At 58.3% G+C, this 17,758-nt stretch overlaps 1 protein-coding gene across 1 annotated transcript; it reads left to right on the top strand.

Moving 5' to 3' along the window:
• Nucleotides 1–1,019: 1,019 nt before the first annotated feature.
• On the top strand, nt 1,020–6,255 carry LOC141976570 (CD5 antigen-like). Its single transcript, XM_074937597.1, has 6 exons — nt 1,020–1,111; nt 1,531–1,560; nt 2,213–2,521; nt 4,917–5,246; nt 5,572–5,897; nt 6,186–6,255. The coding sequence occupies exons 1-6, from the start codon at nt 1,078–1,080 to the stop codon at nt 6,192–6,194; spliced, it is 1,038 nt and encodes a 345-aa protein (XP_074793698.1). The 5' UTR covers nt 1,020–1,077; the 3' UTR covers nt 6,195–6,255.
• Nucleotides 6,256–17,758: the final 11,503 nt, after the last annotated feature.

Here is a 17,758-nt window from a genome sequence, read left to right as displayed (position 1 = left end):
CCCAGAGCCAGGGCTCTGGCCCTCCTCCTGTGCCCCAAGCCAGTGGAGACTGACTCGCTTCCAGCTGCCTGGCCCCTGCCCTGCCCGTTGCTCCTCCTCCGGCCTTTGTCTCGCTTCCCAGGCCAAGAGTCACCTGGTTGCATCCCACTCCTGGATCTCAGGTTATGAAGGGGAGGCCATAGCATCCCTGCATTCGTCACACCTCCTTCACCAGGCATAAGCACAACATCAGCCTTGAGTTACAGCTGGAGACCAGTTTGTCTGAACTCAGCCAGCAGCTGGCTCCCAGAAAGTTGGGCCAGAGCCATGGGACTCAGGACAGTCACGGAGTGGGGAGGTGCCTCTGAGGTCCCCGCTCCCAGCCCCCCTGCTCTAACCACCAGATCTCACTCCCCTGCCAGAGCCAGGGATAGAACCCAGGAGTCCTGGCTCCTAGTCCCCTGCTCTAGCCAGCATATCCCACTCACTCCACTCCCAGAGCCAGGGAGAGAACCCAGGAGTCCTGGCTCCCAGCCCCCTGCTCTAGCCAGCATATCCCACTCACTCCACACCCAGAGCCAGGGAGAGAACCCAGGAGTCCTGGCTCCCAGCCCCTGCTCTAGCCAGCATATCCCACTCACTCCACACCCAGAGCCAGGGAGAGAACCCAGGAGTCCTGGCTCCCTGCCCCCTGCTCTAGCCACCAGACCCCACTCCCCTGCCAGAGCCAGGGATAGAACTGGGGCCAGCACTGACTGTACGGGGAGACTGCCTCCCACTGAGTTCCTGCCCTGCTTCCTGCAGCACTGGCCATCCATTGCCACATCAGCAGGTTTATCTGCAGGCAACACTACTGACCTCAGTGTCACTCCCCTGCCCTCCTTCCCCCAGCCCTGGGACACGTGCTGAGCCCAGTGCCATGGTGCCAGGAAATGATCTTGTGATGGGTTCATGGGCCGGCCCCTCACTCCGGATCCTCCCATGCTGACCTGGCAGTCCTGTGCCAGACCTTAAAAAGGGCTTCCTGGGCGGTGTGGGGTGAGATGAGCTCTTGGCACCGGATCGCAGCAGGACGGAGCTGCTCGCCCCGGGGGAGCCATGGATCTGCTGCTGTGCCTCTTGCTCTGCTTCGGTGAGGGCCCCTCTGGGTGTGGAAGGCACTCGCCCCATCAGGGGGAGGTGCCAGCTCGGTGGGGGTACAACGAGCTCACCTGTTCTTCCCCGACCAGGGGATGTGGCTGAGCCCTGCCCTGCCGAGTCCCCCCACAGGGAAAGGGCCTCAGTCTGAGTGCTAGTGGGGTCAGACAGTGCCCTCATGGGGCTGGTCTGTGCACCAGGGAGAGGAGCAGGGCAGAGCAGCCGATGGGCAGCCGGCCTGGGGCTCCCCCGTTCCCCTGGGTCCCAGCATGTGTCATTGCTGTGTCTGGCTCTAACTGCTCCGGACTCTGTCCCGCCCAGCCCCACTTTCCTTCAGGTGCCTTGGGACTGGGAAGCTTTGGGGTGCACGGGCCCCTCTCTGCTCCTGACAGTTTCCCCCTTGTCTCTCCCCAGCTGCCAACGTGGGAGTCTCCTCCTCCTCAGGTAAGTATGTCTGGCCCCCAGGGGGCTGCCCTTTGCCAGAACGCAGGCCAGGATCCCAACCCCCCGGCATCACGGCTGGGGCCTGAGCGGAGGTGACCACGGCCACCCTTTGGAGAGTCAGCTGCCCAAGCACAGGTCCCAGAGTGCAAAGGCATTAGGCAGCTGCCTGAAGTTAGGTCACAGAATGCAACAGGAGTGAGGAGGCTGCCCGAACGCAGATCCCAGCATGCAATGGAAGTGAGGTGGCTGCCTGAGTGCAGATACCAGCATGCAATGGGAGCAAGGGAGCTGCCTGGGTTCAAGCACACAACGGGAGCAAACTGGAGCAGGGCACTAGGAGCTGCCTCTATGTGAGCTGTTACTCATTGCAATGGAGTCACTTCCTGTCTCTGTGCCTCAGTTTCCCTTCTGTAAAGCAGGGGCACTGATGCTGCACCATTTCCTGGGGCTCAGTGACCTGTCTGTGCAGCACATGGCGGGAGGGAGGTGCGGGAGAAGGGCCCAGGGTTAGTGTTGCGGGAAAGCCCATTCTGCCCTGTTCGGCACTCGCTGGCAATGACTCGCGCTGAGCTGGGCCTTCAGTCCCTGCAGCCCCTGGGGTCTCCCCGCGCAGTCCCGGAGCAGGTGTCCCAGCAGCTGTTTGCTTTGCCAGAGGTAAGGCTGGTAGGTGGCCACCACCGCTGCGCCGGGCGGGTGGAGGTGCGTCTGGATGGGCGCTGGGGCACCGTGTGTGACGACGGCTGGGACCTGAGCGACGTGGCCGTGGTGTGCAGGCAGCTGGGCTGCGGGCAGGCCATGGACGCGCTGAGTGGTAAAGTGTTCGGCCCGGGCCCCGAGTCACTCCCTGTCCTGATGCTGAACGTGGAGTGCGAGGGGACAGAGGCGGCGCTGGGGAGCTGCCCGTACATGGATGCAGGGGACTTCTGCCAGCATGATGAGGACGCAGGGGCCCGTTGCCAAGGTGAGCTGGCCTGGAGAGCCCTGGCCCTAAGGGAGGGATGGGAGGATGCCTGGAGTCCCAGGGTAGGGTGCTCTTTTCTGACTGAGCGGCCTTGCTGGGTGAGCACTGCGCAGTCTGCCCAGGGAGCAGGGCGGGGACCTGACAGGCCCGGAGGGTGGGACAAGCAGGGCCTGGGCTCTGCTCCCTGTCATGTGCCATGGGGCAAGGTTATGAAGGGAAAACGCCCTCATGCAGCAGGGTCAGCATCCACACACACCATCTGCTACTAATACATCCCCAGCAGGGCTGGGAGCCAGGACTCCTGGGTTCCATCCCCAGCTCTGGGACGGGAGTGGGCTCTCGTGGGTTGGGGGGCTGGGAGTCAGGTCTCCTGAGGACTATTCCTGGCTCTGGGAGGGTGTTACCTACACACTCTAGGGCACCCACCTTTACCCACTTCCTAGAGCTTAAGGTGTAACCTGGTTGATTTTGGCACCTTGACCCTTTCCAGTTCCTAGGACTCCAGGGGAAAGACACCTTCCCTTACCTAGTTCCTAGGGCTCAGGGCTATCCATACCCAATTCCTAGGGCTCAGGGTGTAACCTTCTGTGGGTTTGTGGGGCCTTCCAGGGAAAGAGCCTTACACAGTAATATCAGTTGTCACGGAGCCCCCGGGCGATGCTCCAGAACTGCTCCCTATGAAGCCAGGCAGGACTCTGGGGAAGTCTCCTTTCTGTGAGCAGCCTGTCTGCAGGACAAGAAGCTTACATGGCTTCCACCTTCCTGGGTCTGACCTTGGAGCATTCAGCATCCTCTTCGCCTCTGTGCACTTCCCACAGCGAATCCGCCCAGGCAGGGTCCTGGGGAAGCCAGAGGGTCCTGCACCCCAGTTCCGCAGTCAGACGTGACTCTTAGCCAGCCAGTAAAATAGAGGTTTATTAGATGACAGGAACATGGTCTAAAACAGAGCTTGTAGGTACAGAGAACAGGACCCCTCAGCCGGGTCCATTTTGAGGGGCAGTGAGCCAGACAACCACGTCTGCACTTCACTCCACTTCCCCAGCCAGCCCCCAACTCACTCACTCTCCAGCCCCTCCTCCTCTTCTGGGCTTTGTCCCTTTCCCGGGACAGGAGGTCACCGGATTCCTTTGTTCTCCAATACCTTTAGCTCTCATCTTGCAGGGGGGAAGGGCCCCGGCCACCAGTTGCCAGGAGACAGAGTGTCGGCCATTTATGTACACTGGCCCTTTGCTCTGCAACAATTACACCCCCTTATCCCTCCACCTAGAAACTTAAGAAATGCATAGGGGAAACTGAGGCACCCCTACAGTATTCAGAGGAAACATTAAGAACAGTCCCACTTCATCACACCCTTAACCTATATTTATTAACAGTTACCAACACAGAATACACAGGCTAAGCATACAATGCTCAGCACTCCCAATAAGGCAGATGAAATTTTCCTGCTGGCCAGTCAAAATCAGATCACCTGGGGACTCCAGCTTCTGCACAGTGTCGTTGGCAGGGTGTTGAGGTCTGGCAGCTTTGGTCTTGGGGCTGTGTCCTGGAGTTGATTTCAAAGAACTTCCTTTTGGACCCCAGTTTATATAGTATCAGAGGGGTAGCCGTGTTAGTCTGTATCCACAAAAACAACCAGGAGTCCGGTGGCACCTTAAAGACTAACAGATTTATTTGGGCGTAAGGTTTTGTGGGTAAAAACCCCACTTCTTCAGCTGCATGGAGATGAATGCAAGTTTATATAAAGAAACTTGAGTCCTGCCTAGCTATACCTTAACCGATTATATTAAACTAAGGAACTACAAAACAGTATTTTTCACAACCCTAGCCCATTATGAAACAATTCTTTAACCAATCAGCCCCCACCACCATAGTTGATTTAAATCTTGTAAAATTAATTATGCAACAGACAGAAACTGCAACAGACAGAAACAATCAAAGAACCAGACAGAGACCATACAGATAAACAAGAGAGAAGTGGGGACCATAAGGGCAAAGCTATAAAGTAGAGATTTCACACCCACAAGTGTTGATAAGTGGTACCTTGCCAGGCAGAATGCATCAAACAACATTTTCTTTAAACAGCTGAAGATCTGTTTCTTTATCTGGTGATGTGGGTACTATTAGGACAGGAGTCTTCTTAACAGCCCGCTACTATATTGTTTTAATGTAACTTAGATGGAATGTGAGGATGGGACTTTCTGCTTCTTGGCTCATGGCTGCTGCTCTCCTAATAAGGCCGCAGAAAAAAGGCTGTAGACCTTACATGGGGAGTGGAGCTTAGTGGTTGGCGCAGGGGGCTGGGAGCCAGGACTCCTAGGTCTTTCCCAGCTCTGTTGCTCTCTACGGCCCCTGATCTCTCCCTGATCCTCACTCATATCTCTCCCCCGGTCTCTAGCTGCAGAGCTCCCAGAGCCACCTGTCCGGTTGGTGGGCAACAGCACGCGCTGCAGTGGGCAGGTGGAGATTTACCACGATGGCCGCTGGGGTGCCGTGTGTGGGTTGGGCTGGGACCTGACTGACGCCAAGGTGCTCTGCCGGGAGCTGGGCTGCGGGAGCCCGCGGTACGTCACCCACCACTGCAGCAAGTTTGGTCAGAGCTCAGCACCCATCCTGCTGGGCCAGCTGGAGTGCACCGGAAAGGAGGCCTCGCTGACCCACTGCCGAGTCCAAGCCTGGGAGGGGCGGCACTGCCCCCACCACCGGGACACCGGAGTCATGTGCCAAGGTGAGAAAGCAGCGCTGGCACCAGGCCATCACCACCTGCCAGAGACCCAGGTCAGGCAGGGCTGGCTGCACTTTTCCCCCTGCGTGCCAAGCTGGTCCCCTTGGAGCAGGGCCATCCCCGGCCTCCTTGCCCACTGGGGCAGCGTGTGCCATGGCCCCAGCTGAGCCTGGCAACAGCTGCCCCTCCTAGTTGGGCACAGAGAGCACAGCACTGGCGCCCCTGCGATGTGGGGGTCAGTGCCGGGCAAGCCCCCTGCACCAGCCAGGCCATGCCTTCCCAGCATGCATTGGGGCACCGACCCAGCTGACTCCCCGCTTCCTCGCAGAGCCCTTCGCACTGCGGCTGGTGGACGGCCCAAGCAAGTGCTCCGGGCGGCTGGAGGTGCGGTATGATGGGGTGTGGGGCACCGTGTGCGATGACAACTGGTCAGTGACCACCGCCCAAGTGGTATGCCGGGAGCTGGGCTGTGGCCCAGCCGAGCCACTGGCCCCAAAGCCGCAGGACTGGCCCCGCTTTGGCCAGGGTACGGGGAAAATCTGGCTGGACGACATCAGCTGCAAAGGCACCGAGGAGACCTTGCAGAACTGTGCCCACCGCTTCTGGAGCTACAATGACTGCACCCACTGGGAGGACGTCAGCGTGATCTGCCAGGTGCATGCCCACAGCCAGGGAGAGGGAGATACAGGGAGCCCCACAACTTCTGGGTTCTATCCCAGCTCTGGGAGGGGAGTGGGATCCAGGTGGCTAGCAGGGGGGCTGGGAGCCAGGACTCCTGGGTCCAGGCAGGGAGTGGCCGTAGGCACTGGCTGTGTCAGTGAAGGGGTGAGAATGGGGCTGACAGAAGCACACAGTTGGGTGAGGTGCCTGGCACTCCCTGCAGCCCTCGCCCGAGGCCATGGGCAGTGCTCCCTAACCGCCCGTGTTCTCTTCATCCTGCAGGACAGCTGAGCCGGCCACAGCTCCTCCACGGCTTTCCATTGATTCCCCCCCACCCCGTCCCCGAGCTTTCAGTGCATCCCCCCTGCTGCCAGGCCCTTCTTCTCTGCTGCCAGGCTCCCTGGCCCTGCCCACCCAGCCCAGGGATGGCTGTCGGCTGTGCAGGGGCATGGCTTGGTTAGTGCCCGGGGGGATTCCCATTTCAGGGATGAATCACAGGCGCCCAGGGCATTCCCCTCCCACTGTGAGCCACACTCTGTGGGCTGCCGCACAACGCTGGCACAGACTGGGGCTCGTGTCTCGCTAACAATGGGGCAGCTCGCCCTGGCAGGCCCTGCTCGGAGCACGGGTCTCCAGGGCCGTCGCCCCAACTCCGGCCAAGGGAGCCGTCCCTGATAAACCCCGCCATCGCCGGGGTGGGGCTGCACCCCCCCTCGGGGGCCGGGATACACAACTGTCTCCCCCGGAGGGGTCCGTGCTGCATGGACAGGCAGGAGCCGGGAGGGGGAGAACCCCGGGTGCCGCACGCCATCCCAGGCTGAGCAGATGCGAATAAAGAGCTGAATCCGCTGGATGACCGACTGCCCCGTGTCTGCCTGCATCTGCCAAGAGCTCAGCGCTGCACAGGCAGGCTCGGGCCTTACCCCAGCAGGTTCAGAGCTTGAGGCACTGGGAGCAGCCCAGTTCCTGAGAGCGGTGGGCAGAGGGGTGCAGAGGGCCAGGCACAGCAGTGCCTGCAAGGGAAGGAAGGTGCTGCCTCCAGAACTGGCCCAGAGACAGGGAGCTCCTGCAGGCTTTGGGAGTCCTGGCTTCTGCCAGTAGATGGCAACAGTCTGCATGACAGCGCACACAGCTGTCATCAAAGTCAGTCCCTCCCAGAGCTGGGGATAGAACCCAGGAGTCCTGGCTCCCAGCCCCCCCTGCTCTAACTACTATACCCCACTCCCATCCCCTCCCAGAGCCAGAACCCAGGAGTCCTGGCTCCCAGACCCCTGCTCTCAGCAGCTGCACCCGTTCCCTCACAACTGGCTGGTGTCCCTGCCGACACTGGGCCAGTGTAACCTCTCCCAGCATCTCTGGGCTGTGACCATGTGTTCTGGAGTTGGGGGCTGGAGGGGCATCCTCTTTTTGGTCTGGTGCAGTTGGGGCAGCTCCTCCTCCCGAGGGTTCCCCATTCATGCAGACGCCCCCTGTGCACAGCTCCCCTGCCCAACCTGAGGGAGTGTTTGGGGTCCTACAGTCAGAGAAGGGGTGGACAATGTGTCTGGAAACCCTTTCCTCCCCTTCAAGGCACCCACTGCAGCTCCCAACCTCCACATGTCTATGGGGGGTGCTGGAGAGGGAGCTGACCCTGTGCCCCGCGGAGGGAAGGGTGCTGGGAATGGAGCTGACACTGAGCCCTGAGGGGGGGAGCTGGGGAAGGACAGGACCCTGTGTCCCGTGTAGGGGAGAGGCACCCAGGAGGGAACCGACCCTGTGCCCCATGGAGGGGAGAGGGGCTGGGGTGGGAGCTGACCCTGTGTCCCGAGGAGGGGAGGGGGCTGGGGAGAGAGCGGTGTCACAGAGTGTAGGGGAGTCAGGGCCCTGCACCCCGCACTTCCTGCAATTCACCATGACTCTCAGCCAGCCAGTAAAACAAAAGGTTTATTAGGTGACAGGAACACAGTCCAAAACAAGTCCAAAGAGCTTGTAGGTACAGACAACAGAACCCCTCAGTCAGGTCCATCTTGGGGGCAGGGAACCCAGACCCCGATGCTGGGCCTCCCTCCGTTTCCCCAGCCAGCTCCAAACTGAAAACCCCTCCAGCTGCTCCTCTGGCCTTTGTCTCTTTCTGGGGCCAGGAGGCCACCTGATCTCTTTGTTCTCCAACACCTTCAGTTGGCACCTTGAGGGGGAGAGGCCCCGGCCATCAGTTGCCAGGAGACAGGGTGTCGGCCATTCTCTGTGCAGACCCCTGCACACCCTTTCCCCTCTAGGGCTCTGCAACAATCATATGCCCTTATCCCACCACCTGGATACTTAAGAAATGCATAGGGGAAACTGAGGCACACACACAGTATTCAGAGAAAATATTAAGAACATTCCCACTTCGTCACAAGTGGACCCTGCACCCCGAGGAGCAGAGGGGCGCTGGGGAGGGAGAGGACCCTGTGCCTTGTGGAGGGGTGGGGCACTGGGGAAGGAGCTGACCCTGTGTCCCAACGAGCGGAAGGGTGCTGGGGAGGGAGCTGACCCTGTGTCCTGAGGTGGGGAAGGGTGCTGTGGAATGGCAGGGTTGCATGCAGCTAGAGGTTCCACTGGGGCGATTACTGTGCTCTGGGTCCTGGGGTGCATAGGTTCTGTGCTGTGGGTCCCAGATGTGTATGGGGGTGGGCTCTATGCTGTGGGTGCGTGGGGCTGTTTGTCTCCTTGCCATGGGTTCTCGGATGGGTTTGGGGGTTCTCAATGTCATGGGTCTGGGGAGGTGAGGGGTCTGTGCTGTGGGTCATGCTGGCAGGGAATTGTGCATGCCGGGCACTCGGGACACGACTGGGGTTATATTTAGTGTGGGCTGATTAGGGGACAGTGCACCTCAAGCGGCCACTGTTGTGGGGGGGGGGCATGCCTGAGAGATGAGTCTAGGTGCAGTGTGACTAGGCCTGGAGCAGCATCCTCCCTGGCACCCACACTTTGTCCAACTAGCAGTGACCCCCCTTTGGCTGCAGGGACCCCTCCACCGGCTGCAGGGACACATGAGAATGGCCATACTGGGTCAGCCCAATGGTCCATCTAGCCCAGTATCCTGTCTTCTGACAGTGGCCAATGCCAGGTGCTTGAGAGGGAATGAACAGAACAGGGCAATTTATCAAGTGATCCACCCCTTGTTGTCAAGTCCCAGCTTCTGGCAGCCAGAGGTTTAGGGACACCCAGAGCATGGGGTTGCATCCCAAACCATCTTGGCCAATAGCCACTAATAGACCTATCCTCCATGAACTTATCTAGTTTCATAGATTCATAGATATTAAGGTCAGAAGGGACCAATATGATCATCTAGCCTGACCTCCTGCACAATGCAGGCCACAGAATCTCACCCACCCACTCCTGCAAAAAATCTCTCACTTATGTCTGAACTATTGGAGTCCTCAAATCATGGTTTAAAGACTTCAAGGCACAGAGAATCCTCCAGCAAGTGACCCCTGCCCCATGTTACAGAGGAAGGCGAAAACCCCCAGGGCCTCTTCCAATCTGCCCTGGAGGAAAATTCCTTCCCGACTCCAAATATGGCGATCAGCTGAACCCTGAGCATGTGGGCAAGATTCACCAGCCAGATACCCAGGAAAGAATTCTCTGTAGTAACTCAGATCCCACCCCCTCTAACATCCCATCACAGGCCATTGGGCCTATTTACCATGAATAGTTGAAGATCAATTAATTGCCAAAATCATGTTATCCCATCATACCATCTCCTCCATAAACTTATTGAGTTTAATCTTGAAGCCAGATAGGTCTTTTGCCCCCACTGCTTCCCTTGGAAGGCTATTTCAGAACTTCAGTCCTCTGATGCTTAGAAACCTTTGTCTAATTTCAAGTCTAAACTCCCTGATGGCCAGTTTATATCCATTTGTTCTTGTGTCCACATTGGTACTGAGCTTAAATAATTCCTCTCCCTCTCCAGTATTTATCGTTCTGATATATTTTGTAGAGAGCAATCAGATCTCCCCTCAACCGTCTTTTGGTTAGGCTAACAAGCCAAGCTCCTTGAGTCTCCTTTTGTAAGACAGGTTTTCCATTCCTCGGATCATCCTAGTAGCCCTTCTCTGTACCTGTTCCAGTTTGAATTCATCCTTCTTAAACATGGGAGACCAGAACTGCACACGGTGTTCCAGATGAGGTCTCACCAGTGCCTTGTATAACGGTACTAACACCTCCTTAAAAGCAGTTCTTTTATTAACCCAATTTTACGTCTGGCCTTTGCAACATCCCCGGCAAAGAGTTCCCCAGGTTGACTGTGCGTTGTATGAGGAAATATTTCCTGTTTGTTTTATACCTGCTGCCTATTAGCTTCGTGGGGTGACCCCTTGGCTTTTGTATTATGTGAAGGGGTAAATAACATTTCCGTACGCCCTTTCTCCACACCAGTCACGATTTTATCAGGCCTCTGCCATATCTCTCCCCTTATTCATCTCTTTCCCAAGCGGAACAGCCCCAGTCTGTTTATCCTCTCCCCCTAACCATTTTTGTTGCCCTTCTCTGGACCTTTTCCAATATATCCTTTCTGAGATGGGGTGACTAGAACTGCACACCGCGTACAAGATGTGGGTGTACCATAGATTTACATAGAGGCCATATGGTATTTTCTGTTTTATTATCTGTTCCTTACCTAATGGTTCATAACATTCGGTTCGCTTTTTTGACTGTGCTGCATATTGTTTTCAGAGAACTATCTACGATGACTCTGAGATCCCCCCACTTGGCTGCAGGTACCCATTGCCCCCCAGCTACAAGGATGGGAGCCCAGAACATAAGAACGGCCACACTGGGTCAGACCCCAAGGTGCATCTAGCCCACTATCCTGTCTTCAGAGTGGCCAATGCCAGGTGCCCCAGACACTCCGCCTTCAGCTGCAGGGACCCCTCCCTGCCCTGGCAGCAGGGATCCCTCCCTTCCCCCAGCCCCATGCTGAAATGACACCACTCCAGCTGAAGGGATCCCCCCTCCCCACACTGCAGGGACCCCCCTCACCCTCCTGGGTGGAGGGACACCCCCCACCCAGCTGCAGGGACCCCTTCCTGCCCTGGCTGCAGATCCAGAACCTCCCCCACCCCATGCTGCAGGGCCCAACCTGCCCACCCCCACGTTGCTCAAGTCCTGTCACATCCTGATCTCTGACCCTCTTATGAAAGCTGGTTAGCAGCTAATCCCACCCCTCCCCCGCAGCCCCTGGAACTGCCACCTGTCGCTGGCTCTGGCCCCTAGCCCATGACTGTCCCCGGGGTCACGGCACTGTGGAGGGAGGAACCAGGAAGAGCAGCTCTTGGTGGGGCTGGGGCCCCAAATCACCAGCTTGCCTTAGACTAGCCTGGTGCAAAGGGCCCCCCACCAGTGTTGGGTTCACAGCCCTGTTCAGTGGCCCTCAGCCTGTATCGTAACAGAACCAACCAGTGTTTTCGGGGCTTGTCGGGTCGCAAAAAATATTGAGAAATTTGAGCTTGTTCTGAATTGGAGTAAAACCAAGGTCTGGACAATTGCCCCCTGCCCCCGCCCGGAGCCCCACGGCAGCTAGCTCCAGCTGACCCCACTGTGCAATGAGCAGGGGGCGCTCTCCCTGGCAGTCCGTGCTGGCCCCAATGCCCAGGGCGGTGCTAGGGGGTGTCTGCTGCAGGGAGTGGGGCAAGGGAGTTGGCTAGATTGTCGGGCTCAACGGGTAGTGATCAATGGCTCCATGTCTAGTTGGCAGCTGGTAACAAGTGGAGTGCCCCAAGGGTCGGTCCTCGGGCCGGTTTTGTTCAATATTTTCATAAATGATCTGGAGGATGGTGTGGATTGCACCCTCAGCAAGTTTGCAGATGACACTAAACTGGGAGGAGAGGTAGATATGATGGACGGTAGGGGTAGGATACAGAGGGCCCTAGACAAATTAGAGGGTTGGGCCAAAAGAAATCTGATGAGGTTCAACAAGGACAAGTGCAGAGTCCTGCACTTAGGACGGAAGAATCCCATGCACCGCTACAGACTAGGGACCGAATGGCTCGGCAGCAGTTCTGCAGAAAAGGACCTAGGGGTTACAGTGGACGAGAAGCTGGATATGAGCGTGTCCTTGTTGCCAAGAAGGCCAATGGCATTTTGGGATGTATATGTAGGGGCATTGCCAGCAGATTGTGGGACGTGATCGTTCCCCTCTATTTGACATTGGTGAGGCCTCATCTGGAGTACTGTGTCCAGTTTTGGGCCCCACACTACAAGAAGGATGTGGAAAAATTGGAAAGAGTCCAGCGGAGGGCAACAAAAATGATTAGGGGACTGGAACACATGACTTATGAGGAGAGGCTGAGGGAACTGGGATTGTTTAGTCTGCGGAAGAGAAGAATGAGGGGGGATTTGATAGCTGCTTTCAACTACCTAAAAGGGGGTTCCAAAGAGGATGGATCTAGACTGTTCTCAGTGGTAGCTGATGACAGAACAAGGAACAATGGTCTCAAGTTGCAGTGGGGGAGGTTTAGGTTGGATATTAGGAAAAACTTTTTCACTAGGAGGGTGGTGAAACACTGGAATGCGTTACCTAGGGAGGTGGTGGAATCTCCTTCCTTAGATATTTTTAAGGTCAGGCTTGACAAAGCCCTGGCTGGGATGATTTAGTTGGGGATTGGTCCTGCTTTGAGCAGGGGGTTGGAATAGATGACCTCCTGAGGTCCCTTCCAACCCTGATATTCTATGATTCTATGAAGGGGCTCAGTAGGGGGCGCTCTCCCCAGCAGTCCGTGCTGGCCCCAATGCCCAGGGTGGTGCTAGGGGGCATGTGCTGCAGGGAGCGGGGCAGGAGCTCAGCTGGGGGCGCTGGGTGGGTCTATTGTGTAAAGTGAGATGTCTCAAGTGCTGGATCCGGCACCCAAGTCGCTGGCCTGGGCCCCGATTACAATGTGCAGCGTTTTCAAAGCAGTCGGGTTTGTTAGCCCTTGGCACGCAGCACAGGGAGTCTTTAGGGCAGCGAGAGAGGATTCTGAGCCCCTTCTGGTCAGCCCCGAGCCGAGCTGAGCTGTAGGGAACACCGTAGGCCCTACGTTTTTCTTTTCCCCAGGGGATGCTCCACCCCTGCTCTGGCCCGAGGCCCCACTCCTCCCCCACGGTCCCTCCCCCACGCCTGCTCTGCCCCAAGGCCCCGCCCTCGCTCCACTTCTTTCTGCTCCTTCCCCGCCCCCCTCCCTGAGGCCCCCGCTTGCTCACTGCTCTCCGCCCCCCCCAACCCCTCCCCCAACCACCAAGCAGCCAATTGGGGGCACCACCAAACAGCTGTGGCTGGTGGGTGCTGAGGACCCACTGTCTTTTTCCATGGGTGCTCCAGCCCCGGAGCACCCACAGAGTTGGCACCTATGGGGAACGCCTTTTTCAGGCTCTGGGTCTTTCTTCCTTAGGGTTTGTCTGCACTTAAACCGCTGGTGCAGTACTGCCGTCGTATGTCCGTGAAGACGCTGCCTACGTTGACAAGCGGAGGTCTCCCCTCGGTGTAGTCAACCCCCCTCCCCGAGAGGAGAATTCTCCTGTCGACCTAGCGCTGGCTACACCAGGGTTCGGGTGGGTTACCTGTGTCGCTGAGAGGGGTGGAGTTGCTGCACCCCTGGGAGACGTAGTTGTACTGAACTAATTTCCTAGCGTAGATCAGGCCTAAGTCAGTTCCCAGAGGACAGAACTCCAAGGATCTCCCAGAAGCTAACTCTTATCCCCCCACCTCCCCGTCCTTTGGTCTCCTGCTGGGCTCTGCGCCCAGCTTCCCTGCTGACAGCGTTGAGCCAGGAGTCACTGGAGCTGGCATCGTCTCTCTGGCCCCGGGCTCATCTGGGTCAGTTTCAATCCGTTCCCAACAAGACTCTTTGTTCCACCCAGACAGGGAGGGGACACACACACTCACACACAGACCCCTTCCCCCCACTGGGTAGCCATGCCTTGTCACACATAGGGGAAACTGAGGCACACATAGACCACATAAAACATTATAGAAAATTCCCATTTTGCCACACCCCCACCAACTCCTGTGCCAGTCCCCTTTGGATTGTGCCCCCTCCACCAGATGGGATTGGGGTCTGGTGGGTTAGAGAAGGGGGGCTGGGAGCCTGTACCAGCCCCCTGGGGTCACTGCCCCACCCCCCGCCGCTCCTCATGACCCCATGGAAGGGTCACCCAGGAGCAGCAGCTGCACGGCCCTGGTGCGCTGAAGCACAAGCCACACTCATCACACAGCCTGGCCACTCGGGACCTATTTCCAGCTCCACGCGGCTATTTATACCCCGGCCACTGCACTCTCTCAAACATCTCCTGGCAAGCTTGTCAGCAAATGCCGCCACGTCCTCCCCAGGGGACAGACACCTACGTTGTCCCGCCCCACCCAGGGCCTGGGAAGGAAAGGACTGGTTATATACGGGCACTATGACTCCTGGGTTCCATCCTAGCTCTGCGGGGGAGTGGGGGCTGGAGGGTTAGAGCAGGGGGGGCTGGTGGTGGGTAATTCTAGTGAGTCTCTCCCGCTCTGTCATCCTGCCGGGGCTGGTAACTTTCCCACCCCTCCATCCCCAACCATCAATCTCCTCTCAGAGAGTAAACACTTCAGCTGGCTATGCAAACAAGGGCAGCCCACGGAAGTCTTTGCTGGGACACAGCTGCCTGACCTTTCCTCTTCAGCCGCCAGCCAAGCCCAGGTGCTGCTAATGCGCTGTCAAGTATTAATTCCTCTCCATTGAAGCTGGGGTCAGGACAGCTCTGAGCAGCTGGCAGGGGTGGCGATGGATCAGATGGGAATGGGACAAGGAGCCCCTGGCTGGACGGGCACAGGCCCATCCTGGGGCTACACAGAATTCAGGTCCTTCTGGGGATGTGGGGTGGGCCCTGTCTCTACTGCAGGTGAAACCCTCTCTCCCCCCCAGTCCCCACTGTAAACCCCACTTCCTTTCCAAAGCCAGGGATAGAACCCAGGCTCCCAGGCCCCCTGCTCTAACCACTAGACCCCACTCCCCTTCCAGAGCCAGAGACAGAGCCCAGTAGTCCTGGCTACCAGTTTATCAGGCTGTCTCTAGGCTCTTAGAAGACCACTGCAGCGCAGGGTCTGAGCCCCTTCTCCTCTAACAACTAGACACCGGCGGTCAATACAATCTTACTCTGTTGGCAGGACATGCTACCCTTGTGCTGCCAAGAGCACTGCCAGGATAGACGCCTCCTGAAATAGACCCCCGGAGCATTCCACGCGCAGAGGCTCAGCTGTGAGCTGTAGCAGGGGCCTGTGGGGACCCAGGCAGCCCGGGACTGCGGATCGGGATTGAGAGGCACCGGCGGGGCTCTGGGAGCATGGGGCCGGTTTGCTTTGCACAGTGCTAGCTCTGGCTGGCAGCGTCACTCTGTCAGTTTTTGCCCCTCACCTTTGATATGATCCTTTCCCCACTCCCAGCCCCAGGAGATGTCCTGCAGGAAAGGGGGACATGGGGATTGCCCAGCTCTGCAGGGAGCTTGGGTCCCCCCATCTGCCAGGTGGGGGTGGGGCTGCGCCTGGCTCCCAGCGTCCTTTGCCTGCCCAAGACTGGAGGAAACAGTTGCAGGGTCAGCATCCTAACTTAGACTGTTCCCAGGCAGATTAACCCTTTCAGCACCCCCCTCCTTCCGAGGGCAGCCCTCAGGGGCTCTGGGCCCTGGCTCTGCAGCGATAGGGTTGCCAACCCTTCAGGATTGTCCTGGGGTCTCCAGGAATTAAAGGCTAATCCAGAGGCACCGACTTACTGGTTTCCTCCCCCTCCCCCCGAGTTGATCACCGGCGGCACCCATGGAGTCCGCACCTATGGGTTAATCTTTAATTAAAGATTATGTCATGTGATCAAACCTCCAGGAATACGTCCAACCAAAACTGGCAACCCTACAAGGCGAGGGGGTGGATTCTGGCCCTGCTCTGGTGATCAGCTCTTGCCCAGGTTTGTTAGCTGACCAGAGGGCTCAAATGTGCAGTGAGGGATAGAAGGACACGTCCATGGGACCATGGGCGATGGGTATAATAGGCCTGGGGAGGCCAAGTCTTCTCTGGCGCAGCCGACCCCGAGGTGGCCCCTCCCCTTCCCCGAGGCCCCCCCGTACACCGCCTGCTGCTGCTGCCTCCTGCCTACCTGCACCCCACATCCCCTCCCCACACAGGTCCCCACTGCTCACACTTGGGGGCAGGGAACTGAGGAGGGACGCTGCGAGCCAGCGGCGGGCGCGGGGGTCTGGCGGGGAAGTGAGGCAGCTCAGCCAGGCACTGGGGTTGCCAACTTTCTAATCGCACGAAACCGAACACCCCAGCCCCGCTCCTTCCCCGAGGTCATGCCCCCTTCCCCACCCCTTCCCACAGGCCCTGCCCCCTGCTCACTACATTCCCCCTCCCTCGGTGGCTCACTCTCCCCCACGCTCACTCACTTGCACTGGGCTGGGGTGCGGGAGGGGGTGAGGGCTCTAGCTGGGGGAGTGGTCTCTGGGGTGGGGTCAGAAATGATTCACCACACGCAAAAGGGGCCATCTCCGTGGCTGAAACAAATTCCTGTGGGGGGAGGGATAGCTCAGTGGTTTGAGCATTGGCCTGCTAAAGCCAGGGTTGGGAGTTCAATCCTTGAGGGGGCCATTTAGGGATCTGGGTAAAAACTGGGGATTGGTCCTGCAGGGAGTTGGACTAGATACCTCCTGAGGTCCCTTCCAACCCTGATATTCTATGAGTCTATGATGGGTTTGGGGTGCAGGAGGGGGCTCCAAGCTGGGCAGTGAGACAGAGGAGTTCAGGGTGTGGGAGAGGGCTCTGGGCTGGGGTAGGGGCTTGGGGTTGGGGTGCAGGCCTACCTCAGGCGGTTCCTGGTCTGTGGCACAGCTGGGGGGCTAAGGCAGGCTTCCTGCCTGTCCTGTTCCCAGCCAATGGGAGTGCAGAGCCAATGCCCGGGGCAGGGGTAGCGCATGAAGCCCTGTGGCAGACCTGCTGGCCACTTCCAGGGCACAGCGCAGTGCCAGCCAGGGCAGGTAGAGACTAGCCTGCCTTAGCTCCGCAGCACCACCCACCGGACCTTTAATGGCCCAGTCAATGGTGCTGACTGGAGCCGCCAGGTCCCTTTTCTACCAGGTGTTCTGGTCGAAAGCCAGACACCTGGTCACCCTAGGGCTGGCGCTGCCCAGCACTAGGGCGGGGGCTGCTCGGCCTGGTGCTCAGGTGTGGGGCAGGGAGGAGTGGCTTGGTACTCTGGCAGGAGGTGGGGGGCAGTGGCTCGGCCTGCCACTCTGGGCAGGGGACAGTGGCTTGACTCACCCGGCCTGGCCTGGCACTCGGGAGGGAGCGGTTCGGCCAGGTACTGGGAGTGGCCTGGCATGGCACTCAGCCTGGGGCTCGGGGAGCTGGCCCGGGGTGGCTGGGGTTGGTGAGCCAAGGCTTCTCTGGTCATGTGAGGGAGGGCTCTGGGCTCCTCCAGTTATGGGGGGGCAGGTTTCAGGGCTCCAGCCTGTGGGGGGTGGGGCCTCGGGCAGAAGGGGCAGGGCCAGCAGGCTAGCCTCCCTAAAGTGGGGGTTCACCTGCCACCCATGCATGGGACAGACAGAGAGATGGGGCTGTGAATGTAGTGGTGCAGGGGGATGTGTTCATGGGACAGACCAGGCTGCGGACAGAGTGGGGCAGGAGGATGTGTCCACGGTGTGACAGATTTACGTTACCAATCTGCCTGAGGCGTCAGGTGATTAGGCTGAGGCCGCAGGATCGTTTGGGGAGGAGATGTCGGAATTTTAAAAGTTTTATTGATAAAATAATAGTGGAGAGTGCTGGGTGGGGGCTTTCCCCATGTTACTCAAAGGAACGAAGAAAGTGTTAACCCACTTTCAAACTCATACTCACGCTACCC

The sequence above is a fragment of the Natator depressus genome, chromosome 23 (assembly GCF_965152275.1).
Source record: "Natator depressus isolate rNatDep1 chromosome 23, rNatDep2.hap1, whole genome shotgun sequence".
Taxonomy (NCBI): domain Eukaryota; kingdom Metazoa; phylum Chordata; order Testudines; family Cheloniidae; genus Natator; species Natator depressus.
The sequence above is the reverse complement of the archived record's forward strand: the minus strand, read 5'-3'. Positions and strand labels throughout refer to the sequence as shown.